The sequence below is a fragment of the Aristolochia californica genome, unplaced genomic scaffold (genome assembly GCF_029961685.1).
Source record: "Aristolochia californica isolate CCGP_79_NKW_82.1479 unplaced genomic scaffold, dmAriCali1.0.hap1 SCAF_4, whole genome shotgun sequence".
In the NCBI taxonomy this organism is placed as follows: Eukaryota; Viridiplantae; Streptophyta; class Magnoliopsida; order Piperales; family Aristolochiaceae; genus Aristolochia; species Aristolochia californica.
Window position 1 is genome coordinate 47,500,519 of NW_027182103.1, and position 25,824 is coordinate 47,526,342.

At 37.8% G+C, this 25,824-nt stretch overlaps 4 protein-coding genes and 1 long non-coding RNA gene across 7 annotated transcripts; 1 reads left to right on the forward strand and 4 right to left on the reverse strand.

Moving 5' to 3' along the window:
* Nucleotides 1-1,144: 1,144 nt before the first annotated feature.
* On the reverse strand, nt 1,145-2,325 carry LOC137961850 (uncharacterized). 2 transcript variants are annotated; one of them, XR_011115087.1, is made up of 3 exons: nt 2,068-2,325; nt 1,695-1,793; nt 1,145-1,444 (listed from the first exon to the last, which is right to left on the reverse strand). It is a non-coding gene; the product is annotated as an uncharacterized lncRNA (long non-coding RNA). The 2 variants fall into 2 exon arrangements; XR_011115086.1 differs by lacking the exon at nt 1,145-1,444 and adding an exon at nt 1,541-1,599.
* Nucleotides 2,326-2,906: 581 nt separating this feature from the next.
* LOC137963634 (prolyl 4-hydroxylase 1-like) lies at nt 2,907-10,500 on the reverse strand. Of its 2 annotated transcripts, XM_068810781.1 has the most exons (12): nt 10,311-10,500; nt 10,150-10,235; nt 9,191-9,238; nt 8,897-8,949; nt 6,517-6,582; nt 5,690-5,764; nt 4,587-4,661; nt 4,307-4,377; nt 4,159-4,210; nt 3,990-4,079; nt 3,403-3,495; nt 2,907-3,156 (listed from the first exon to the last, which is right to left on the reverse strand). In XM_068810781.1, the coding sequence occupies exons 2-12, from the start codon at nt 10,208-10,210 to the stop codon at nt 3,049-3,051; spliced, it is 792 nt and encodes a 263-aa protein (XP_068666882.1). In that variant the 5' UTR covers nt 10,211-10,235; nt 10,311-10,500; the 3' UTR covers nt 2,907-3,048. The 2 variants fall into 2 exon arrangements, with proteins under 2 accessions (XP_068666882.1, XP_068666881.1); XM_068810780.1 differs by having other exon boundaries at nt 10,150-10,500.
* A 301-nt stretch (nt 10,501-10,801) lies between these two features.
* Nucleotides 10,802-16,907, reverse strand: LOC137963633 (uncharacterized). Its single transcript, XM_068810779.1, has 8 exons — nt 16,709-16,907; nt 16,442-16,595; nt 15,120-15,205; nt 14,853-14,965; nt 13,583-13,648; nt 12,665-12,774; nt 12,470-12,535; nt 10,802-11,455 (listed from the first exon to the last, which is right to left on the reverse strand). The coding sequence occupies exons 1-8, from the start codon at nt 16,801-16,803 to the stop codon at nt 10,991-10,993; spliced, it is 1,155 nt and encodes a 384-aa protein (XP_068666880.1). The 5' UTR covers nt 16,804-16,907; the 3' UTR covers nt 10,802-10,990.
* A 1,078-nt stretch (nt 16,908-17,985) lies between these two features.
* On the forward strand, nt 17,986-21,504 carry LOC137963635 (ras-related protein RABA5d-like). Its single transcript, XM_068810782.1, has 2 exons — nt 17,986-18,408; nt 20,951-21,504. Exons 1-2 carry the CDS (start codon nt 18,081-18,083, stop codon nt 21,265-21,267), a joined length of 645 nt encoding a protein of 214 aa, XP_068666883.1. The 5' UTR covers nt 17,986-18,080; the 3' UTR covers nt 21,268-21,504.
* Nucleotides 21,505-21,703: 199 nt separating this feature from the next.
* LOC137962910 (pirin-like protein) lies at nt 21,704-23,798 on the reverse strand. Its single transcript, XM_068810037.1, has 6 exons — nt 23,517-23,798; nt 23,369-23,418; nt 23,222-23,260; nt 23,029-23,120; nt 22,840-22,943; nt 21,704-22,658 (listed from the first exon to the last, which is right to left on the reverse strand). The coding sequence occupies exons 1-6, from the start codon at nt 23,732-23,734 to the stop codon at nt 22,172-22,174; spliced, it is 990 nt and encodes a 329-aa protein (XP_068666138.1). The 5' UTR covers nt 23,735-23,798; the 3' UTR covers nt 21,704-22,171.
* Between the last annotated feature and the right edge of the window lie 2,026 nt (nt 23,799-25,824).

Genomic DNA, 25,824 nt, shown 5'->3' on the forward strand with positions numbered 1-25,824 from the left:
CACAAATTTAATGCTCTACAGTGACGCTAATTGGGTAGGTGACATTGGCTATGGAGATCGACCACTGGCTTTTGTTTGTTTTTGGGGCCTAATCTGATCGTCAGCTAATGCTCTAAGAAGAAACCTACTGTCTCCCATTTCAGCACTAAGGCTGAATATGACGCCATTGCGACTGCAACGCCTCAGCTTCCGCTGATTGGCTGTGATTGTTGCTAATCTTGTCCTCGATTCACAAAGAAACTGCTTGACTTCTCCTCTTCACAAGGCATCCATCCACAGTGTCCCTGCGCACTGCACAGCAAGCCATCTTCCTTCCTGAGACTCAACTGCGATGTTCCTGCTCTTAAGTAATTAATTATCAAGCTTCCTGAGGGAAGGAGTCTGTCGTGGGAGCGTTTCAGGACTGTAGACTGGATTGTTTGGCTTGAATACCGCAAGTGAGGTCAGACTGTCCGAGGCGAAGAAGATGCTCTGTCCGTTTCTGTATTATGAGTTTATTATGAGGACCTCAGAGTGACATGACGATCGAAGTAATTATAACTTATAAGAACGGCCTCCACAGCGGTTTGGAATTTGGATATCAGCAGCCACCGCCTCGAGGAATTCTGACGAGGGGATCGAAAGCAATAAAAAGAAACTAAAAACTACCCAGAAAATTTCAAATTGTTAAATCTACTTCCAGACGATTTAGAACTTCAAAGATTCGAAGTTGAAAAATGCCCGATCCGACAGGATTGACAGCTGAATTAAAACTTGGGTTCTTTTGTGTCTGTGCCGCAGGCCCACGAAGAGTGAGACTGGAGAGGAGTAGACTGTGCAGACATGTGTAGCAGAAGCAGATAATTAAGAGCCAAGCAGTAGAGAGGTGGAAGGAGCAGCAACCTACTGGTAGAGGTACGTGCACAGTAATGGATCGCCGTACTTGACAGGGGAGAAGACAGAAGAGCGTTCGCTCCTTGTGCTCTCTGCCTGTCTCTCCTGGTTTCAGAATTCACTCTTCTGTCGGGAATAGAGATGTTCATGACTCAACAGTCGGGAAGAAAACGAAATGTACTGGGAAATAAAATGTTAATCACAGATAAGAAAAGATAACATCTTATCCTGCCATTACTCTTTTTTCTGAAGGAATTCATTAGAAAGCCACTGTAAAGGGTCATAGTTTATTTTACTTCATTGTGCACTTGACTCACTGGATCAAACTTTTAAAAGTTTTTGAGAATAGAAAATTGACAAAGAACTGCTTCAACGACGGCCAAAGAGTCAAATGCCCACTTTTTTACCTCTGCAAACGCGGTGGAAGTTAGGCTTCCCAACAAAAGCAAATCACGGAGTACATGCAAACGGTCAACAGAACACCCTGTAATTGGCTGCGTCCGCCGACAGCATTGACGTTGCCAGAATTTTAAGCGAGAACTCAGATGGGTTTTTGAGTCTCAGAGGCATTCTGTCAAACAGATAGGCTACAGTCAACAGACGCCTGAAAAACTCCACCGGGTCTTTCACACTGTACGCTTGCGCGAACAACGGCGGAAAAAAATGTGTAAATTCCATCCCGAGGGAAATTTGCTGAATGCAAAACCAAGCACGAGATTCTGAAACCTAAATTGAATGAATTATATTTCAATTTTTTAACAGACAACTCCGATTACTTTTACCTATAAGAAAAGGCTGATTACTTTCGTCTCATAAATTACCTTCTCATACTTCTTCCAAAATCTCCTCTGGCTACTGGCTTTTTCATGCATTCAGCCATTTGTAGTAGATATTTGCATGGGACTTGTCACGGCAGCAACCTGGCAAGTACAGAGAGGGAAGGGATATGAGAAAGGAAACAGGTACTGTGAAAATAAGAAAAGGAAGCTATCCGTCGTCATTCGCGCAGTTTGAAATGGCAAAAAAGAGGTGTTAATCATGAACCAAGCTACTTCCTGAACCCATGACGACCATGTTTGGCCAAATACGGTTAAAAGGTCTTTGCTACAGAAACCCTATTCCCGTAGAGGTCCATTCATGGAGTTTACCCACATCTGTACTCTTGTTTGAAGTAATTGTTAAACCGTTACTCACCAGACATTTGTTTTGCTTGCAAGCAAGCATTTACAGTAGCAGATGGCTGTGATTCTGTGAAAAGACGGCCTACGATCAGAAAGAGGAGAAAGTCATCGAGGACTGACCGATATGTTGGAACTGGAACAAGGGTATAGGATCCGTAGATTTCCCAATTCACGAAAAATAACATTTTTATTGGGTGCGTGACACTGGGCAGCTGGGCGGCAGGGTTGTACTCTGTGGAATTCTGGTTCTTGAAACTGAATAAGCTTGTTTCTCGATATGACAACTTTAATGAAAAGTTAAAAGAGCTAAAAAGGCTGTAGAATTCTGGTTCTTGAAACTGAATAAGCTTGCTTCTCGATATGACAACTTTAATGAAAAGTTTAAAGAGCTAAAAAGGCTGGAGCACGGCGGTAAACTTAAAACTGATCACATATTGGTTTTTCTCTCTTCTGATTCTTTGCTCTTATGATTATGCTTGCTTCTTCTCCATCGGATTTCTTATTTTGTATAGAATGGATTTGCATTGTTTTACACTAAAATATTTTAGACTTAATTTTTTTTTTTTTTTTTTTTTCTTAATGTGCACATCTCTCCCCCTCCACAAAACAAACAAAGGGGGAGGACATTTCTAAGTTTCAAAGACAACATAGATGAGTTTGTGCAAGTCTTCAAGGACCCTGAGCCACAAACATATTCTTGCTCTGCTTATGCTTGTTTGGCCATGATCCTAAAATAATTTTGTTCAGAATTTAAGATCTGACTACTAAACCAGAAGATCTCTCTCATGAGAAAAGTTGATTCGATTCATGAGATTTTAGGACCTTGACTTAATTGGTAAGAGCCCTACATTCTTTTGTTTAGACAGGATGTTGGCTGGCAGCTTTTTCTTTCATATTTTCATTGCTTCGTTTAGTTTTGAATCTATAATGAACATGCTTGTATACATAATATGAAGTGAAGAATGAAAAGAAAGCTAAAACATGAGAAACAAGATTAATAGCTTTCTTTTTGCCTCATCCATTTCGTAGCTGACCACTTTTCGCCATCTAAAACTTCACAACCACCATGGACACTCTTTGGATCTGAATTTCCGTCTAGTCCCTGAAAGAGAAAATCTTGGGTCATAGAAACAGCTTCCGAGTCTCCAACACTGTTTCTTTAGAAGGGAAAAAAAAAAAAAAAAGACCTAAGATGCAATCTTATTCTAGAATAAAATAACATAAAGCACGTGTATTCCCAAGTCACTGCAAGAAGTGTTATGTAAGGGATTAGAGTCGATGACTGAGTATGAACTTTGCCAATTTCTTTCCTAAACAAAGCGTGTATTAAAAAGAGATTGATACTAACCATGCTCCAAAAGAGAATTGCATTTCCTTTAACTGGTTCTACTGACAACCCCTGCACCGATCTGCCACCACAGGAGCAATTTCCTTCTCCCGCCTGATAGTTTAAATAGTGAAAATACAAATCATATATGTTCATAATTAAAGTCTGATGAAACTTAAACTAGTGCAGTCACTTAAACTTATGTTTGGAAGAATGAAGAAAGTAATAAGCACCCTCAGTTATTGCAAACAAACTAAAAGAAGCCTCAGTTTGATTGCTCATCACTGTGCAGGATGGATAGGAACACATTTCTTTTCCTGAGATGATAAATATCCTGCAACCTCATTGGAGGTTACGTCCAGACAGATCAACATGGAAAAGATCTTCCATCTTGTCATGTCATACGTCTAGTGATTTCACTAAAGAGACCAATACTTGGTGCTCAAGAGGATGGCAGGACTTTGGGGAGGGAGAGAGTCAATGCAACAGTTTTTGGTCCAGAACCCAGACTAGTACCAATGAAAGCATCAAAAGGATTCATGACCTGCAGCAAAAGTCAAAGGACTTTCAACTACATAAACTATACTAGGAAAGGTACAAGAACTCACCAATGGAAAGTATGTTTCTCCCCCTACTACATTGTCACTTAAATACATGAGCATTGTTGCTATCCTCTGACCTCCACGTTTCAAATTGAACTACATTTAAAAGAGGTATTAGAACTTTCAGTAAATCCATAGGCAGCGAAGATATAAAAAAAAACAAATTTCAACTTACAGTATCAGCAAAATAGTCATGGTGTGGCCGGTAGTATTGATTCTTTTCATACCTGTACATCAGGAGATGTTAGCCTGATAGAAAAAAAATGAATTAACCTTTTTATTTGAAACATTTTATTTTATGGAACAAAGTTGAGATGCTCAACCGGAGCACTTGAATGAGCTCTCCATTTTCTGCTGGTACTTGAGAAAATACAGCAATCCGTTTCTCAATACCCTGAGTTCACAATGAAGGTAGATCAGTTACTGATCATTTGAAGCTAAAATAATAATAGCAAAGTTGTCAATAGCACAAAAAATAGTCAATTGAGATAGTCAACCCACCAACCCTAAAATTATAACTATCGGATGTCTTCCTAATCATAGATCATCAACCGTTCCTTATCAGTTCACATAAGAATTACATTATAAACTCCAAGCACTAACCTGAACTATGGGATATTTTCTCTCTTCATAGCTCAAAAACATTCCAGAACTTGTTCGAACATCACTCTTCATTCCCTGATGATGGAAAAGGAAAAAATATCAATTACATATCAAGTTACAGAATGTGCTTGTGATATTTTCTTGTAATGTTCTTTTTGGCACCAAATTAATTATTTAGTGCAACCAAATTGAGATACACATTCGCACATGGCAAGCATGAGATTGATGAAGGCTGTCAAAAAAGGTTTGCAAAGGACATCATTCTCCAATGACCCACACAAAGATGTCAATTCCAACTAGCACAGAATAGTTTTCAGAATGTAGCCGACATACAATACCTTGTTTGATTCTCAAATGGAATTTTCAAAGATACAACTTTACTGTCCCACTTACTATGGTAAAATTCTATTCCCCAGTTTCATCTCTATCTTTTACTGAAACCTAGTTAAAAGATGATAGATAAGTTCTCCAAGACAAAATTCAAATATTATTCCTTCACAGCACTATTTCAAATATATATATATTATTCCTTCAAACATGCTTCTTAGTTTTCTTTCACCTTTGAAAATATTAGGTGCAGAAGGATTATGTTTTAATGCCATGATCATAAGATCTTCATTTGAATTCATTTGCTCTAATATGATATTCAATCAATTTGAATTCAATCTATCCTATTCAAGTATCCTACATGTAGCAACAAAGTGATATTATCAAATGTTTGTTTGCCAAATCCAGAAATAAATTTGATCACAGCAATCAATGTCAAAATCAGAGAGATGATTTTACACACCATGTTTTATGTTATTAACGCCACATGCTTTGATGCCATTGAACCCCAGAAAGTTAGTGATTGAAAATGACCTAATGGTTGGAAATGAACCACCTAGTTTGTTTCCTTATCAATGAAATGTAAAGAAATTATTACATTAGGGCGTAAAATTAGCTACTGCAACTTCAGTACTATAAGCAGAATGTTCAATATGAAAAGTAACAGCTTCTAGTTGATCAAGAAACATATAACAATAGCTGTCATAAAGCTATAAACCACAGAAGCATTAAATCTTACAAAATTAGAACTAAGTAGGACAATATAGCCCACATGCCTTCCCTGTTTTAACATCCACAACAGTGGAAATCTGGAGGCGAGGTCTGGCAATTGCTCTAAGATAATCACATTCCTGCAAGAGGCACAAAAGTTTCAAAGTTTCTATTGCATCAGACTCCATCATGCTCTTTCTATAGAAAAAGAAAAGGAAGAAGAATGAAGATAGCATCTCCAGTCACACACCAAGAGATTGACGAAGTTAGGTTTCAATGTTAATAGAAGGGGGGAGGGAGAAAAAGGGGTGAAACATGGACAGGGTTCTTGTAATATTTTAAATAAGATTGTATCATTGATTTTCCATGTCTTTTAAAAACTAACTAAAATTAATATAATGTGAAAAATATAAAATAAAATTACCTTCAATATCACATACCAATGAGACTTTTCTAACTGAAGAAGCAAAAGCAAGGTTCTGCAGTTATCTTAAAATGATAAATGGTAGCTGCTCAAATAGTAGAGAGCAGGTTAACACAACATCACACACTAAGAGTAATTTTATCTGTTACAATACAATTCAGGAAATTTGCATTTCCATTAGGATAAATAGAAAAAAACAATAAGACAATCAAGCAGGAAGCTGTATAAAAGAGGTAATTGACTTCTGCCATCATAGCATGACTCTTAGTTTATTGAGTACAGTATGTATTTTATAAGAGGATGAGTAGGCCTGGTTTCCAAAACTAGGAAACCAGTTCGTGATAACAAACTGATTCCCTACAGTACAGATGACAGCATTGTAGTATAAAAGAGACGATGAAAATTATAAGCTTGGGCAAATAGCATTATCATGGAATATTGCATGAAAAGAAAACGGTTCGCTTGTACCTCCATACTCAAAAAGTTATGAAAGACAACAATACGTGGTGACCAGCTTATTACTTCAGGTTTAACCTGTATCAACAAAAGAATCATATTAAAGCAAAAGAAAATAAGAGACATAATTTAAAAAAGAAAAGGTATTGTAGTGATTTAAAAGCACAATTACATGAGAAAAAATAGCAATCAAAAAGGTGAATGTAAAAAATAAATAAATAAACAGAGGACAGAGAAAAGAAAATCAAGATGATAGTCAACATGCTTTCCATGCTTTAACTCTTGCACCTTGCATAGAAAATGCATGCAACAACACTAATAAGAAATGGATTATTTGATGCAAACCAGGGCGGCAAAGCTGAAAGAAAGAAGAAAAACAAGCAAACAAGGAGTGCAGTATGAAAACTGGAAAAAAAAAACTAGGCGATGCAATGCTTAGGCTAAGAAAACGTGCAAAAGCAGGACAGAGCAAGGGGATGAACCAACCTTACCCAGATCACGAGAAACAAACCATCAACAACTATCTAGTTTTGTTTTGGACTCGAACTAAATAAGTTTGTGGTCTGAAAAAATTGAATTGCTGACACACCAAATAACTTCTTTAAGGATGAAATAAACTCACTGATCTTTAATTTCTGAACTCAAAACAACAAAGAATGTTCTTCCCTGCATCCTGAGCATTCATACAGAGGTAAGTTACAATTTTTCTTCTCTGAAAAATAAGTTATAAAGAACTCCAAGTCCATCTTTAATTTGGATTTTCCAAACTCAAACACCTATAATAGGAAAGCAAAAACTGCACTAGATTATATCAATCCTACAGTCACACTGATTAACCCCACACATTACTAGAGTCTACACTAAGTAAGCAAACAACTAAGAAAAGAGTTCACATATTAGATTTTAATTGACTTCTCCAATGCAACTCTTGCACAACTTTAAGGTATTTGCAACTTCCAGCTACCTTAGTGTCTTCAAGCTCATGCCAAACTTCAAAATGATATTCTAGGAAGGCTTTTTAATAGCTGAAGAAAAAGGAAATCAAACTAAAGCTGAATAAAAACCAGCCAAATTATGACAACCTGATCCCATGTTGAACACTTGCCTTCTCACTTGATAGTTTGGTTCTTCTAACTGAATTCAAATAAGTAAAACTTCTTAGGATTTATTAGCTTCTTTTTTTCTGCTCCAATAGCCTTGGAAAGGTATTCTCAAGGTAGAAATAATCGTGTAGATCTTATAAAGCCTTAACTAACAAATTCTTTATATTTATTGAAGTGCATCCTTCTATTGAAAATCAATGTTGTAGTTTCATCAAGTAAACTTGCTCAACTTCTTTTGAGAAATCAAAAGGCTTTGGGGGAAAGTGTTCAGCATCATTATTCAATAATAAAGTCCTTCAGAATTGTGTGAAACTTATAAAACCTCAAAAACAAATGCCTCTTGAATTTATCTTGAAACCACTAAGTTTTAATCCTCATCTAGATAACCATGTATAAGAGCCATGAAATAAACCAAGAAGGAAACAAATAAGATGAATACATCCAATTTATGCCCAGAAAAGAACTTGTTCACATTGCGAGGACAAAAAGTTATCCGATAATTAGCCTTACCACATATTACTTTTTCACATTGCAAGGACAAAAAGTTATCCGATAATTAGCCTTACCACATATTAGGTATCTAAATGCATTCAAACAACAGCTATCGGATGTTTCCAACATATAAATTTCACTCTCAATTACTTTAACTGAGAAAGAATTGGTCAAAATGCCAGTAGATTTAAAGGCAATTCATATAACCACTTGTTATGCATGGGTGTAAGAGAAATTTTGTCCAACTACAAGTTTTACTACAAATAAAGGAAAGAGAAATGGTCCCTAATTTTGGTTATCTGCCATTTTCTTCTTCTCATCTCTTTTCAGTTTCAATCTCTTCTTTTTCCTTCCTTTTTCCTCCAGTTACAATAACAACCAGAACAAACATTTAACACTGACACATCAAAGACTTTACTTCAACCCCGTGAGGCCAATGTTTAGTCCACACATCAACCACTTTGTAATTTGAACATATTAAACAGAGAAAAAAATATACTCAAAAATATTGTTTTTGGTTGAAAAGTAAGTAATTTACAGTTAAATGATCTATATGGCTTTGTACTACTCAATGAACCCAAAATATTGATAGTAATCGACTTCATCTTTTCTTCTCGTGCAAAGGGCATAAATTATGTCATTCTTATTCAGAAAAAAAATAAAAAAAACTAATGGCAACAAATCAGAAAGTACATGAAAAAGGAAAGAGATGATTGGTACCAAGAAAAGGACAACGCTAGGATAAAAAACATAACAATATATATGAAATGACATATATAAAGCAAAGGCATACATACAAATCCAAGGCGCAAAACTTGAGCATCTTCATCAATAGCCCAACGGCTCTGACCTGAAAATCATCTTTAATGAAAGCTATGTAACAGGTAAACCATATTTCAACAAAAATGAAATGTTATCACCAAATTAGAAAACTTAATATTGACTAACAGCTTTCATCAGTTGCGATAAGAAAATATTATGTGACAAGAAAGCACATTAGAGAGATTTTTTTTTTCATTTTTCTTAAAATTCTGCCCAAATTGGTTCAATATTAATTGAAATTGGAGGTGATAAGTCCTCACTATATTTACCAGACAATTCATCCAACCGCCGAAGAAATGCTAACTGAACCAAACCACCTGGAACATTATTAAACTCACAGAGTCATTTAATGCAATACAACTCAGTAACCTACAAGAGTACTGTGACAACTCAATCAGTTAAAAAACAAAAACATTTCTTACAGGAGTAATTCACACTTTTTGTGCTGTTTATATTTTTCGATGATGTAAACAATTGACTGTAGAAGCACTTCGCCGTTATATTCTTCAAGATAAGAAGTACCAGCTGCCAGATGGCTTATGTACCAATCCAGAACAGCTGATCGCTACAAAATTAGAAAGAAGACCATCCAGAAAGTTGATGCAAAGACTCCAACAGTACAATGAAGATGCTTGGGGCTCTTTGTAAATTATAAATCATTCTCAATACAAAACCACAAGGCCATTAATCTGATTGCACAATGATTAATATACAAAACATCCATATGACGGAGTAAATACAAAGTATCCTCGTTCATAATTTTTGAACCCCAAACCTCTTAATTTTACATATTTTTTGTATCCCAAAGTTTGCTGAGAATTTGCTTCAAGTTTGATCTCTTTTTTTTGTTATCCCAACCAATGATGGAGAAACGGACCAGTTACGCATGCATAGAACTAAAGCCTCGGGCCAAATCAAAAACATTCTCACATTAGGAACTGGATACGCTCATTCCAGATAGCTCAACTAATGCAACCACGTTCACTTTCTTGTTCTTTTCAAAGAGGCAGAGTATGCGACTCCTTATTTTCTCCAACAACAGTCACAGTTCCATTTGATCGTCATAAAAGCCAATAACAAAATATTCATCCTCTAGCATAGTTAGATAGATTATTTCTTCCACGGTCAGAGAACCAAAGAAGCAAATGCAAGGAAAAACATACAGTTAACATTCGAGAAATGCATTCAACATCTAACTAAAATTTGAATCAGCGAAATAGGAAATTACCTATAATCATACCGACGGTGACGATGGTGAGGAGTCCAAATATGAATTTGGTGGTAGCCATTGCATCGGAGACAAAATGGAACTAACTGCTATGGTTTTGAAGGAAATGAGAAGGAAACCACTCTCCGTTTCCAAATTCTAACGTTTTAGACATTTATTACCTCATGTTAAACTCTCCGCAAATCTCATACGGCTTACGCTGCTCCTCTGCCTGAGCAGCCGGAGGTGGAGAAGCGAATGTGCACCGGGTTGAGTACAGAGCGCGCAGGGAAATTCATTCAGCGATTCTTCGCGTGGCACCATTTGCGTGGCCAAAATTCTGCAGTTAAGATCTAATCGTACGGTTCAACGTCATTTGGAACGGGGAAGAAGCACGCACGCCTTTACAACGTTCTTGACCCGCGACGAAACTGTTAAACTGTGAACACAAGTACACGACCCAGACTTTTCGTGTCTGACCCAACCCAAGACGCTACGTATTTTGACGTCAGATCTAGCCCAGAGTCGGAACATACATGGGCCGCGTGGTCCCGGTTCACGTATTGCTGGGTTCAGACTTCAGACATCAATGGAGAGGATGGCTGTCTGAGGTCTGAACGAGTCATACAATCGGATCGTGTCAATTGAGATTTAATAATTATAATACATCTGTGTCAATTGAAGTACTTTCTCAGAACAAGTTTTACGTGATCTCTTTCTCAGAATCTCATCCATTTGCTTACAAAATTGAGGATCTTTGGTTTGCAACAGGTAACAGCTGCTTTGCTTCCGACGAAGATTTCCCATTTGCACTTCTGCAAAACCAAAACATTACAACTTACAACTTAATGAGGCAGTGGCCCTATCTAGTCCCAAAATATGAATGTAGGGTCGGCTGTCTGTTCCCTGCATCATTCTTAGTCTTTCCCTTCTTTGAATTTGATTTTGTCTCAACTGTATCATCAGTAAGAGTTTTTAAACCTGAAGCATAAGGTTCATAATCTCTTTTGATTCCATTTCTCTCCTCACCCTTTGCAGACGTCTTGGTTGCGTCCCCTTTGAAGTCCGTGATGTTCTTGGTTTCCTCATCAAGGAGTTCTTCTTTCAGAATTCTAAGATCATTGGTCGGGTAGGATTCTTTAGATGGAGTTTTAACTGCTTCCATGTTGTTTACTCCATGACCCCTCAAACTTGAAAACCCATCATGAGATACTGTAGATTCATCAGATGTCTTTTCAGGCTTTGGTTCTAAAAACTGTTTACTATCTGTCATTTTCTTCGAGAAAAATTTAGAGATTGGAATATTCCGCTCTGTCTTCAGTTTTATCTGTAGAGCCAGATCAAGCACTAATTAAGTCCATCAATTCCATGGTAAAACAATCATCTTGAGCGGTATTGAAAGTAAAGCTGCGAAACACAATTATCCTGGCTGCTCTGATTGGTTTAAGCAGGATTGACATATGCTATTGAACCTAGGCAGAAGCTGAAAACTTGGTATTTCAACTATCTATTGCAAATTTAATCAAATCAAATAAAAAACAATCTAAAATAAATCAAATATCCTCTTACTACAATTGTCTGGTCGTTTTTTTTTTCATGTTTTAACTGTTTTAGGTACTTGTTCATGTATGGTCAATATTTGTAGTTACAGCAAAACATGAGTTTACTACTTCATCCTAGCTAAATCCATTTTATCTGACTCCATTTTATCCACCTGTAGTGCAACAGATTTGACCAGGCCAACAAAGTTGGTTAATCATAAGGTTGGATTCTAAAAATCAGTTTGAGCTCTGCTAGCTCATGTGGCACACATGCGGGCAAACCCAGAAACATCAACTGAAGGGATCTACTGAAAGCAATGAAATGGACTTTCAAGACCATAGTCCATCAAAATGAGGCCCTTTAAAGGGTGGCTCATGGCTTTCCACGAGCATGCACCTGCATGACAACCAGATCATTTCACCTCCCAGGGCAAAATTTCCTTCCAAAATTGTTAGTTGCTTTAACTTACATATAGATTTTGGTCATATTTGGCGATTTGCCTATCTGATGGTGTTCAATTGGAGTGGTCTCATATTTTTAGAAGTGCAAATAGCATAGCTGATTCTCTAGATAGAAAATGAGTTGATCTGGCACATCTTCTGAAAAGTAATACTTAGCCAATTGATCTAGGATGATTTGTTGATTTTTTCTATCTTTTAATTGTTTATTTTGTTTCTTAGTTGACCAGTCTAGACTTTGTATTATTTTATACTTTTCTCCCTCCTTAATGAATTTTCTCATTTTTCACCAAAATAAAATAAAATAAATATATTGTTGCACCAATGTCCTTAGATTATACCTCCTTGATGCACTCAGGTCCAGAAAAAGTAGTTTTACCCATTTCTGGTGTCACTGGGTACCAAACCTGGGATATGATCATGGTAGGAGCTGTTAGATTCAGTTGAAGAGATACTCACATCTCTTAAGAAGTGCAACTAGTAAAAATTAGCTTTAGAAACGCCTATAATAGTGAAACTTAACTTAGCTAACTTACAAGATCAGACTCTTCGTATGGCACAAGGAAATTGTCAACTTTGGTACTAGGAGACTCAGTCAGCCACAAATCAGTGGAGCTCTTGCTTCCCAAGATAACAGGCATTCTATCTATCAAAATACAGATCTAGTTACATAAGTATCAAAAGCTTATGATTTCAATGTCTTTTTGTTGCTGCTCTTACCCTTCTCTGCATAATATCAGCATAAATGCCTTGCTCCGATGTAATCTTAAGAGAGGTTTCATACTTAAGTCCAGCTCATTCAGGTTCACTTTTTCCATCTCACCATTCTCAGAAAAATGTATGAGTTTTATAAGTACAAGTTCATGCCTCATGATATTTTACCTGGAATAAATCTAGCTCTATGGACTCAATAAGTCATACGAACATGCACTTGTGATGTCTTAAAAATATAAAAAATTAAAACAGTTTTAATGCATATTAAATTAGATATTCTATTTAACACAAGATGAAATTGTTTTCCTTTTCTTAAATAAAAAATTACATTAAGAGCAAATTCCAAGAGAGTAACACAAGCAGTAAAGGAACCAACAAAAAGTTAATTTAGGGGGACAAGAATGTGCTTCTCATTTTTTCTTTTTTACATTTCGTCTTTTTGGAACTCAGCATTTTTAGCCTCAACATCAGCACAAGAGAATTCAATGTGCCCGCCAATATAATGATCATTCCTCACTTAATAACTGAATATAAATAAATAACGGGAAAAATGGAGCAAATGAAGCAAATGCAAAAGTTATTTTCCCTTTTTAATTGGTAGAAAATCTCAAACCTGAAATATAACCAAAAAACGAAAGAACAAGATGATAGACTTTCACTTCTCCCCAGTTTTGCAGTTTTACCAAAACATCATGTGCATTTTCCTAAAGAATAATAACCCAAGCAGAAAAATAACTAACCATGAAGCCACTCCAATGCCGATGAGCATCGAGTAGTCAATATCGTAAAAGTATGCAAAACTTCTCCTGTAGACAATCATACACATGTTAGGACCCAAAGAAGAGCATCCTAACTAGCCAATAACATTTTTGAAAAATGAAATAGTATACATCACACTTAAAATTTCTGCCACACATACTACAGTAACCACCCGCTGCTTAAGTTTGAATTGGCAATCTTATCATAGGAATAATATTTCTGAGGGACTGCTCAAGAGGAGACCAACAAAGAGAAAAGAAGCTAATATATATCTGAAGGCAAAGACAACAGGAATAAGTATAGCCATAGATAATGTATCATACACAACATCCAAATGAACTGTGGTGGTGAAGGTCTACGTAAGTCATAACCAAAGAAATAAAATGGTCAAAGAGCATAGTTCTTTCACAGGCCACCAATTACAATATTGCATACACTTTTTTCAGATGACAAAATGGCAAATCCCTGGCTGCAAAGGACCACCACTCACCCCTGGTATTTGCAATAGAAGGACATAATTAGGACTTAATTCAACAAAATGAAAAACTTTTTGTATTGAATGGGCCAGACCTTGCTACTGACTCAATGAGCCTTGGTTGGGGATCATTGAAAGCCACATGATGCAAAAGTGTAATTAATGAAGAAACTAACCATATCTATTAGGGCATTGTGATAAGAGCTAAAAGCAGTGATCACAAATTAACCAATTTATTTGATCTTCATGGATTCAAAAGTATCTTACCAGCAAGAAATCACATTATTTCCAAACAGTCAAATCATGATAGTCAGTTGCATGCTAACCTGGTATGTGGGCTCTTTTCACCACTTTACCCACCCCAAACTCCCAAAAAAAGGGCACACAAGTTTAACATCATTCCAGAGAAAACATATATTTTTGCATTAAATATATAAACTTAAACAGATGTGCTAGCCAAGCAGGGAGCGTCCCTACAATCTCTGGTTGTGAGGGAGCTGCTCCCTCTTCCTTTGTAATTTTCTTATTTATATATAAATACATCTTTATCAAAAAAAATATATATATAAACTTAAAACAGAAAGCTAATTTATAACATGAAGGCCCTGAAGTTTATACTTGGATAAACATGATAACAGACTTATTTTCATATGACCTCAGTTCACACTCGCTTTGAATAATTCCTACACCAGATACCATGCAAAAAGTAGTTCACCGATTGAGTTCCCAGAAGAAGGCAAGTATCTCTTACTTTAAAAAAAAAAGTATCCATTTACCTTCAGAGTTAGTCCAAGAGTCATAAAGAGCAGCAAAAACAAGAGGCCTATGATCCCTAAAATGTATGTAGTAAGGCTGCTTTCTTGACCCATCCTTCTTCCACTCATAAAATCTGTGAGACATATCAAACTTCAGAGTGGAACACAATAAGAAGCAAATAAATGACAGTAACTTGCACATTTGATTCTCAAATGCTGGGCTATAGTAATGAGAATTTAGAAAAAATAAGACCATAATTCGATATTTGAAGGATTAAATTGTACTACCCTTCCACTGCCACGAGACACCTCCTATTTGGAATAAGTCGACGAAAAGATGCTTTCTCATCTATCGATTCTGATCGAGCATTAAACTGAAAAATGAAATAATATATACACAAAAATTTACAAATTCACTACTTGAACTTTGATAAATATCCAGAAATAAGTCAGTACGAATAAGATGAGCTCCCTGAGCAAATTCTAGATTTAGATCATTATAATGCCTTATCTTGTCCGTCCCTAAGCAAGTCCTAAATTCTTTTGAATTATCAAGCTCAATAAATGCAGAAAGGTAGAGAATTGTCACACTTGTAGGTTCATCTGAGATACACTGTAAAACATGCTGAATAAGCTTCATCCGACATCACTTAATGGTTATCCACACATCAAAGATGGGTAATTTTAAAAATTGAACAAAAAAGTTATCCTCTAATGATTGATTGTAGTAGCAATCAGTTCCAGCTCAGAAATTAATAACAGAGATATCCCAGAAACTAAATCAGACTTGAACCAATACCTTAGATTACTAAACACCCCAATGACACCACTGAGCATAAAACTGTCCTCCAGTTTTCCTCTCTGAGAATCGTTGAGTGTCAATTTGAAAATTAATTAACATTTCAATTTCACTCACCAAAGATTTACTTTGTGTTAACTAGAAAAATTTAGTCATTAAAGTTGACATAAATATGGATGCTCTTTTTTAGGAGTTTTGTAATATGACTTTTAGCTTGAAGCAAAACTAACATTTCCAGGTTACTGTTATCAAGTTATTTTGTTTACAGTTGAGAATAGTAGAGTAAAAAACATGGACGTAGAGATTCCCACATGACACTACAACGAACTTTTCAAATTACAACTTATACTCGAGGGCACCAAATGTGATTGTAGCATAGAACCTGCTCGATTAAGAACATTAACGATGCCAAATTCAACTTCATCTTGAACCGAAGAAAATATGGAAACTTTTCACTCTAAAATGTTGGCATAAGTAATATGAACTGGAGCTCATTTAAGTTATGTGCATACACTTTCTTATTCGGCCATGAAATTAAGATTTAATAGTTTAAAGCCTTAAACTTCATTTGTTCGTACTATCCAGTTTTTTCTTTTCACAATAATTCAATGTTGATGTTGAAGTCACTTTTTTTTCTCAAAGGGCTTCTAAGGAGTTCACCAGCTTCAATGAAATTAGCACATATAAAAAAGACAGCAGAGCGAAATTTTCGGTAAAATAATCGGATTAAAAGCTTATGTAACTATTGATTACTAAGTCACGTTTTATCGTGTACTTTTTTTTCTCATAAAGGAGAAGGAACTTATAATACCATCCGAAAATGGTCCGGCTTCTCGGTTTTCTTGGTAAAACTAGGAATCAAACCCCATTTCATGCAATGAACACAGACTCCTTTAGCTTCGCCTTCGTCTTTGCGCAGGACAGGGAAATACGAGCCCGGTGAAACGTTGTACAAAGGACGGTACCTGAAAGGCAAACAATAAGAAAAAAAGAGCCAAGGACATAGAGACCAGTCGCTCCTGAGCCAGAGACTTGAAGAAATGAAGAAAGTAAAAGGAAGAAGAAAAGAGAAGAATACTGCTCAATCTGCAGAGTGGTGACAGAGCAATCATGGAATCCGCAAGCCCTAGGGACTTCATCTGGCCTGAGAGTACACCGAGCCCTTCCGCACATTCTCACTCTTTCTCCGCTCGTGAGTGACGCGGGAAATATAAAAATGAACGAAACTGTTCTCCGCCACGTCGAACAAGTTCAAACTTCACCTTCAACGGGGATGAGTCATGAAGAGGGCCAAGGAGCTCATTGCCGACACGTGGTATAAAAATTCGTCTCGAGTGAATCGTTTCAGAACTCCAGTTAACTCGCTGAGGTTGGGCCGAGCCAACTCGTTCCCCCAAGAGACCAATTAAAAATAAGGAAAATATCTAAAGCATCCGTTTATAAAAAAATTATATTTAAATATTCGTGATAAAAGAAAATATTTGTTTTAACCATTCTTTAACCAAATTCACTAATAGCACTTACTAAATAAGAAAATTAAATAAATTAATAATCTTATTAAATATCTAAAAACTTAATTATAAAATTTTATATCTAAAAATATTTTTATAAATTTTCAGTGAGCTGGAAGTACCGAGTCCGAATTGATTCTCGAGCCCTTTTTTCTTCCTTCTCCCTGAAAAACGAAGCTCAGCTGTCTGGCAGAGAATTCAGTCGTCTTCTACGTCACCGGTTCAGGTAACCAATTGCGCCGCCCTGTGCGCCGGGAGAGTAAAGTGAGGGGGTATGATAAGAAAGGGGAAAGGCATCGAGTGAGACGGGAGAGGCGGTTGAGACTTCATTTCTGTCGCCTTTTCACTAAATTCACGGCACCTGTTTCCTGTAAGCGTCCATGTGACACGAGAGTAACTACCAAAAAGAAGATAACGTTAGATTTTTAATGGACCTTTTTACCCTTTTTATTCTATTTAAATCCTTCTATTAATATTTTGATTCCATTTTCAACCGTTGATGGCAAATCCTAAATTCCTCATCCGTGCAATGGCAAAAAGGACAACTGTCCACTCGTGTCCACCTAATAACTACCTTTTAAGTTTCTTTCTTTAATCGTACTCGTGTCCACTCGTGTCCACCCAACTTCCTTTTAATTCTACTGAAGGGTGGGCACATGCTGGTTTGATTGCTGGTAAAAAAAACAAAAAAGGATATAGAAGTCAATTCAAGGGAATGAGAAGATAAAATAGTCTTTTGAAAACCTCTTCTGAGCATCGGGAACTTGTGTGCACAATAATGAAAGGCAAGGTAAAAAAACCGTAAAAAGAAGCGAAGAAAAAAGGCACCCACCCAGCTGCTTCATTGACTGCTGTCCGAAAGCCAATTCTGTCTCCCTTTGTCTCCCACGGGGCTTTTTTTCCTGGTTTTTCCTCCCATTTTTTGATTTACACAGAGAGATGGAAGAGGAGGAGGGAGAGGAGTATCTCTTCAAGGTTGTGATAATCGGCGACTCGGCGGTGGGAAAGTCGAATCTTCTTTCGCGGTATGCTCGAAACGAGTTCAACATGCATTCCAAGGCCACAATCGGGGTCGAATTTCAGACCCAGAGCATGGACATTAATGGAAAGGAAGTGAAAGCGCAGATTTGGGACACAGCGGGTCAGGAGAGGTTCAGGGCCGTCACTTCAGCTTACTATCGAGGGGCTGTTGGAGCCCTTATCGTCTATGACATCAGTCGCCAAACTACTTTTGAAAGCGTGCAGAGATGGCTTGACGAGCTTAATAGTATGATCCATCCCTACCTCTTTTATTTGGTTGACTACCCCGTTTGTTGTCTGGCTTTTAGAGTGGATGGATTTTTTATAGACATTTTCTCTGGGACGGGATTTATTTCTCTGGGGATTAATCGTATGATGAGCGGAACTGAGTGGTTTAGAATTACGGTAGTTTCTTTATTGCCTTCATCATCTCTAACTTGTCCATCTAATCGATTCGGATGGGGTAATGAACAAGACTATAACGGGTTACCTAGGAAATAAAATGTTCCTGGTTGATCACCTTTTTCCTTTTTTTTTTTTTTTTTCTTTTGTTTCTATTGGGTTTTGATTCATGATTGTGATTGAAAGCTACATCGGGGTTTTAGATCTGTGTTTCAGATCTGTTTCGTTGGTTATACTTAGGTCGTCTATGAAATACGTTGTTGGTTTAAATTGCAGGAGATGGGATCATACACTGTAGAGTTCTGTAGCTGCTTTTCTATGTAGTAGAACTTACTAAATGTTCGTGATATTGAATACTCTGGACAGTTTTGATATTTTGTTTCAATTACACAAAATACAACTGGCTTCATTTTTATGTTTCATGACATTGACTGTCCTTCTACGTTTGAATGACATGTTGATTAATTTCAAAGTCATAGTTTGGTTTTTTTTTTTTTTTTTTTTTTTTACATTTGCGGTTTAAGTAGAGCTTGTCTTATGCTGACATTTGAAACCAGTCACATTACATCTTGCTACATTGTGCATGTCTTGAACTCAGGTAGTTTGAACGTCTTTTAACTTTTGAAATTACACCAGACCCTTTACGTGACAAGGGTTATAAGGTATAGCTCTATGCATTTAGAAAAATATACATTTAACAGAGGGTTCGACTTACTTACCCCATTGTCGACTAGCACTAACAGCAGGGGCCTTCCTTTGATGCTTTTCTATGTAGTAGAACTTACTAAATGTTCGTGATATTGAATACTCTGGACAGTTTTGATATTCAAGTTGTTTCAATTACACAAAATACAATTGGCTTCATTTTTATGTTTCATGACACTGACTGTCCTTCTACGGTTGAATGGCATGTTGATTAATTTCAAAGTCATGGTTTTTTGTTTTTACATTTGTAGTTTAAGTAGAGCTTGTCTTATGCTGACATTTGAAACCAGTCACATTACATTGTGCTACATTGTGCATGTCTTGAACTCAGGTGGTGTGAACCTCTTTTAACTGTTGAAGTCACACGAGACCCTTTATGTGACAAGGGTTACAAGATATAGCTCTACGCATTAAAAAAAAAATACATTTAACAGAGGGTTCGACTTACTTACCTCATTGTCGACAAGCACTAACAGCAGGAGCCTTCCTTTGAAGCTTCCTGGGATAGACTAGCTCGACTTGCAAATGAAAAGAAACGAAATTAAACACACCTGCCTTTGGATTAATTGCCTAGAATATCGGGGTTACTAGATATCCTTGATGTATTCCAATGTCTACGTGCTCCTGTAATACTACCATGATACCAACTTTGTCTGTAATACTACCACATATCTACATACTCCTATTGTTAGATCCCCTCATTTAACTCTTAGCTATAGCTTAGAAAGACCTGATTACCCTTCTCAAATTGATATTATGACTTGTTGGCTTTTATATCCTAAATTAATACAGGCCAGAAGAAATTATGTGGTTTCATATTATTTGTGTTGGTCATCATTGATTCACAGATATCTAAGCCCATGAGTTTTTCTTTGGAAAAGTTATAATTTGGTAAAAACAAAGGAGTCAGAGTTGCTTTTCTATCTATTCAAACAATGGAGCAATCCATAAAATGGCTCAATCAAAAAACATGGTACAGTTTCTGTTGTGGATGTTAGATGGAGTGGCACGATGAATGCAGCTATATCCATTTCTGAGAACCTTATTTTCCAATTAAAGCTCCCCTATTTTCTTTTCTTTTCTTTTCTTTTCTTTTTCTATCACTGTTCCCGTTATTGAACCGAGCTGAGAGACCAATTCTGAAAGAGATAAAAAAGCTTGCTCTTGCTTCAAAAGTAGAGTTACCATGTCAGGTTTTGGAGCTAATTCAAGGACTGGTTTGACAAATTGGAAACAACACAAAGACCCTAGTTATATAAAGGCAAAAAAAAGTCTTTTCCTGATTGTCCCGATGGCCACTAATCTTGTCCAGCAACTGTATCTTGATCACTCTGCTTGATTTGATTGAGAAAAGCTAGAAATGCTGCTTTCATCACTGGTCTTGGTACGGGTATGGAAGACTGTTTCTCCATTGATGGTGGCTTTTCAGTGGGACTGAAACAGGACAAAGTATTTGTCCTGTAGCCAAGCCTACTTGACAAGTGAAGTCAGGACGTTACTCCTTGTTCGAATAAAGTGAAAATCTTCTACACTGATAATTTATCAGTGTTGTTGTAGATTGACTGCATCAGTTGATTGCTTTTCTTGCCAATTTTCTTCAAATTCCTTCTGTAGAGAGGAACCGTTATACTGTCTTCTGATTAAAATTTTTACAATATGAATTAATGAGAACCATTTGGCAGCACACTCCGACACAACGGTGGCAAGGATGTTGGTTGGGAACAAATGCGACTTGGAGAACATAAGGGATGTAAGCATAGAGGAAGGGAAGGCACTTGCAGAATCAGAAGGGCTCTTTTTCATGGAGACGTCAGCTCTTGATGCTACAAATGTCAAGACAGCTTTCGAGATCGTAATCAAAGAAATTTACAACAATGTCAGCAGGAAGGTCTTGAATTCTGAATCGTACAAGGCGGAATTGTCTGTCAACCGGGTAACTCTCGTGAAGGACGGGGATGATGAATCAAGCCAAACTTCAAGAAAGTATTCATGCTGTTAGATATATCTTTTGTTTTGTTCTAGGATGGCTGAAGGTGAAGGGATTTGTTAAGGTTGGTTGATTAATTAACAAGAACTCCCAGATTTGTTAATTTGCTTGCTCTCTTCCTCTCTTACTCATTTGGGTTCATTCCATATACAAGATTATTTGAGTTAGAATTTTGGATGCATAAAAAAAAAAGCATGTAATTTTTATCTTCGAATAAAGGCAACGGGGGTGTGTCACCTTTTCAGTTCATTGTTCTGATGGATCTCTTTTTAGAGAACGTAAAAGTTTTTTTTTTTTTTTTTTTCCAAAAGAAAGTTGAGGCAGTTACATAGATTTCTTGTGCGGAATCAGGGGGGTTCAGAAGGTGACAGCTTCTAGAACAAGAACCGAGTCATGGTGATATATCATGAAGTAGGTCCAGATTCCTGACTCCAGAGAAGATGGATGATCATCAAGCCAACCTCTCTGAAGGAACCATTCCACACTCAACTCAAAATGTTTGGCTTTTCAGCATTGACTCTGCCTGCCTGCCATGATAAAGCAAGCCTAACAGTAGCCTTACCTAAATCTCACAAGATCTCTCTTATTTAAAATACTAGAAGCAAAACCATAACCACTTTGTGAACTGTGACAGTTTCGTCCTAAGGAAAGTTTACAGGTCGCAGCCATTAACATCACAGTTGGAGAAGGGTCATATCTGCGTATCAGAGAATGCTTCTTGAGTCACGACCCATGTCTCAAAATTATCTCTACCACATTCAAAAATTAGAAAATAAAAAATCACCTACTCGAGGGTGTAAAAGAAACAAAAAAAAAAAAATGCTACTCGAATGCGATCTGAAGTATATATATCAGGATGCTCCATTTCTGTGCCTTATTTCTTGATCCGACTCCTTGTGAAGAAAACCCTGGTTTATTATGGCTGAGATTTCCAGTACTGGGCATTCTCGAATCCATTTCTGCATTTGTGATAATCCTCAATAGTTTGATCAATCTCCGCTTGTGTGTTCATCACAAATGGGCCATATTGAACGACTGGTTGGTTCAGGGGCTGCCCGCCGATGAGCACAAACCTCAGTGGCTTTCCGGACCTGTTCCACACGCTGAGGCCGTCGCCTGGACCTAGAACCAGAGTGTGATGGGCGGTGGCTGGTCCAGAGTGTAGATTCCCGAAAATGCCTTCTCCTTCGATAATGTACACAAACGAATTCCAGGATTCTGGTATCCTTTGGTGCAATTGAGCTCCTGGCTTCAATGTGAAATCCATAAACATGGTCGGAGTCCGAGTGTAAACTGGAGATCTTACTCCCATTGATTCTCCGGCGATAATGCGGACTTCAACTCCGTCTTTCTCCTCTCTGCTGATGTCTTCACGTTGCAATTCCTGGTACCGAGGCTCGATCCTGTGTACGGAAAATCAAGATTGAGAAAAAGAAACACAAATTTTGGAAATTGTGTAAAAAATTAAAATGCCAACGGAAACAGTTTCAGTATTGGTCTTGTCATTTTTACTCGAATTTCACGATAGTGGCAGTTCTTTTCATTGCATGAAGTCCGAAAACTTAATCAACGATCAATCCTTACATCTTGTCTTTAGAAGAGAGATTGATCCAAAGCTGTAAACCCTTCTGGATTCCTTCCCCTGCGGGCATTTCTGAGTGAATTATCCCTCGTCCAGCGGTCATCCACTGAAAAAAGCACAAACAAAAGACCCAGAATTAGTGCGGGGGCTGGAGGTCACCTCTTAATTGGATTTCATTGACGAGTCCAAACCTGCACATCACCCGTTCTGATTGTGCCCTTGTGACCCGAAAAGTCTTGATGGGTAAAAGCTCCATCCAGCATGTACGTAACAGTTTCAAATCCTGGAAACAGAGTAGACGTACAGAACCCGATCAGAACAAACGGAAAACAGAGAAACCGAGAAGAACCCAGAGATAACAAGCCCGTGAACAGGGGGACTGACCTCTGTGTGGGTGGTCAGGAAATCCAGCAGGCGCTGACACTGCAATGCCATTGAAACAATATCAAACATCACAAACCAGTTTCTGCTTTGAAGATCCGCACTTCTAACAACCTTAAAACAAGAGAAGAACCCAGAGACGGGACGCACCTGAGAACTCATCCAATAAAAGAAAAGGGTCCAAAGAACGCAATTCCATCCTGCAAACACGAATACAGAAGACCCAATTCAAAATCAACGACCAAATATGTAGAAAACGAAGAAAAGAACAAAACCGCAGGTAAACAAAAGGACCGACCTTCCAATGCTCCTCCTAACCACCGCTCCGTCTCCTTCACGTTGCGGCTTCGCCGAGACCCTTTTCACCACTGATCTTGGCCTGTCGAAAGAAGAGGTCTCATCCAATGATCTCGACATGGTTCTTGCGTACAACCGAACAGGCACGACGTTGGTTCCCGTTCTGCTTCCGATAGGGGAGAAATGGAATAGGAGGCGACTATTTATAGCACTCAACATTGGTCGTGTCCGTTTTCAGTTTACTCTGTTTCTTGTGTTCCTTTCAACCAAGCAGGAGAGAGAATGTAAAGAGAGGAAAGCATTGCTAATGGAAGAAAGGAAAATTCCAGGAAGACGATCGTGGGTTTGGGTCATCCCACGACGAACTGGAGGCCAAGATCAGTGGGACCGAGTGCTCATCAAGCTGTGAGACATGTGTTCATGATGATGATGATGATGCCAATCTCTTGTAATCATGACGTCCCAACACTTTTCAACTACTATAAATCTTCTTCTGTTTTTCTCTTCCCTTTTTTCTTGCGGCACAAATCAGCGAAGAAAAAGGTCGAATGGTAATACCAGTTATCTATTATCAAATATGTTTTCTCAACTTCGGAAGATAATATTATTTTATATGGCAAACCTCAATTGAAAATGGCTTTGCAGCTCTTCATGATTTGTTTATCGCATAATATATGACACACATCATACATCAGCATTACGTCTCCAGGCTGATTGATCAACGAAACAAGTCAGGTCTCTCAAAAAAAAATTTGTAATGTTATCTTGTCAATCTCATTCAGTCATTATTTGCTCATCTTCACAAGATAACGAGAGAGAGAGTTTTACGACTAAACGTTTGGGTCAGAAAAAGCTGCTCTCGCACTGGAAGTTTCCATTGCCGTCAAGAGATCACTGACCGAGTCTCTCTTCTCTCCTTTTTTCCTCTGTTATCTTCTGTCTTGTCCTCGTTCGCTCAGATGCTCTTTTCCTTCTCTTGAACGAGTCACAAATGGCAAGCAGTGGAATTTTCAAATGGCAATCATCCAAAGCATGAGAAAGCTGTAGCTTTCAAGACAAATTCTTCCATGTTATAAGTTGGGTACGCTGGTCTCGTCTTCCAAAAAATATTCAGTTTGGGAAGCAGCCATTGAGAAGTTTTGTATATATTTCTTGCTGACGCTGTCCGAAAAATGGATTTTCGGAATCAAAACCAGTCCAAGTTGACTAGAACGATTTGCCTCGTCTTGGCTAAGACACCTGTGGAAGCTGTTCAAGACCGGCACTGTTCTATTCATTTAAATTCTCTATCGGTTTCTTTGAGGGAAAAAACTCTAACACGGGATAGAACTAGATAACCTTCGATTTTTTTACTTGAACCAGTTCCTTTTGAATGCCGATCTGCAATCTGCATAGTGGTGGTGAATGGCGACCTGACTGTATTTGTAATTCGAAACAAATGTCTCAAAGACCGGGGAGTAGTGACGAAGTGGACCAGATCACCATGCACCAAGAGAGCAGATATGTATCCCAAATTGACTGCCGAAATCAAAATCTCAATAATGATCTGGGTGGGGACCGTGTATCACGCTCTGAATGGAGGACTCAACCGGCCACCATTAAGCATTCAAGGGAGTACCATTCGTCTTCTCCCCTTGAAGTGCAGAAGCACAGCCAGATTCAAAGTAGCGAATCTTGATATGGTGAAGGCTGCCATCAGATCCAGCCAGAGCACGAACCTCCAGTGTAGTAACAATAGATATATAATACCCATTATCATACGAGGTTGGGATGCAGAGATCACTGACCTAGCGCACCGTAATGATGAGTGGGAACGAAGGTAAAATAGAGCATGGACAGGGTTATTCAAATGGGTTTCCCACCAGGTTAAAGTGGGTCAACTTCTAGAAGCAAAGGTTGGGAGTTGAGACTCCACCGTCAGAATGGTGGGAGAAGTGTTTGGTCAAGCCATGGATGTGCCTTCTTCAGAGCGGGTTGTGTTAGCTCTGGATCCACTATGGGAAAATGAAGATAGTTGTATGCCAATGGCGTGTCTTTTACTTAACAATTGCTTATGCTAGACTTCTGGTTCATTTTTCTCTTGTTTCTCACTTAAAACTAGAATCATTTTGGCTCTCTTTTAAGACACACATCGCTCTTCGAAGAAAGACAGCACTGCATCGTAAAACTAAAACGAGAAAACAGGATGCAGCAGAAGGCAAAACAAATCCGACCATTGTAAGAAGAAAAACCCGTGGAAGTGATAGAGAAAGAAAGAAAGCAAGCAAGCAAGCAGTATGACAGATGCTGGTAGAGAAAGCAAAACAGAG

Bases quoted from the DNA above. Each gene is read 5' to 3' on its own strand.
- LOC137963634 (XM_068810781.1), bottom strand. From the start codon at position 10,210: ATGGCTACCACCAAATTCATATTTGGACTCCTCACCATCGTCACCGTC. The intron at 4,080-4,158 runs GTAAGTTGAAAT...TTTTAAATGTAG, and splicing joins ATGACTATTTTGCTGATACT to TTCAATTTGAAACGTGGAGG. The intron at 3,157-3,402 runs GTTAGTATCAAT...TTTCTCTTTCAG, and splicing joins CAATTCTCTTTTGGAGCATG to GGACTAGACGGAAATTCAGA.
- LOC137963633 (XM_068810779.1), bottom strand. From the start codon at position 16,803: ATGTGCGGAAGGGCTCGGTGTACTCTCAGGCCAGATGAAGTCCCTAGG. The intron at 12,775-13,582 runs GTTAGTTATTTT...GTATTTTGATAG, and splicing joins GGCATTGGAGTGGCTTCATG to ATAGAATGCCTGTTATCTTG. The intron at 12,536-12,664 runs GTAAGTTAGCTA...ATCATATCCCAG, and splicing joins CATACGAAGAGTCTGATCTT to GTTTGGTACCCAGTGACACC.
- LOC137963635 (XM_068810782.1), top strand. From the start codon at position 18,081: ATGGAAGAGGAGGAGGGAGAGGAGTATCTCTTCAAGGTTGTGATAATC. The intron at 18,409-20,950 runs GTATGATCCATC...ACCATTTGGCAG, and splicing joins ATGGCTTGACGAGCTTAATA to CACACTCCGACACAACGGTG.
- LOC137962910 (XM_068810037.1), bottom strand. From the start codon at position 23,734: ATGTTGAGTGCTATAAATAGTCGCCTCCTATTCCATTTCTCCCCTATC. The intron at 23,261-23,368 runs GTGCGTCCCGTC...ATGGCATTGCAG, and splicing joins TTTATTGGATGAGTTCTCAG to TGTCAGCGCCTGCTGGATTT. The intron at 22,659-22,839 runs GTAAGGATTGAT...TTCCGTACACAG, and splicing joins CTCTCTTCTAAAGACAAGAT to GATCGAGCCTCGGTACCAGG.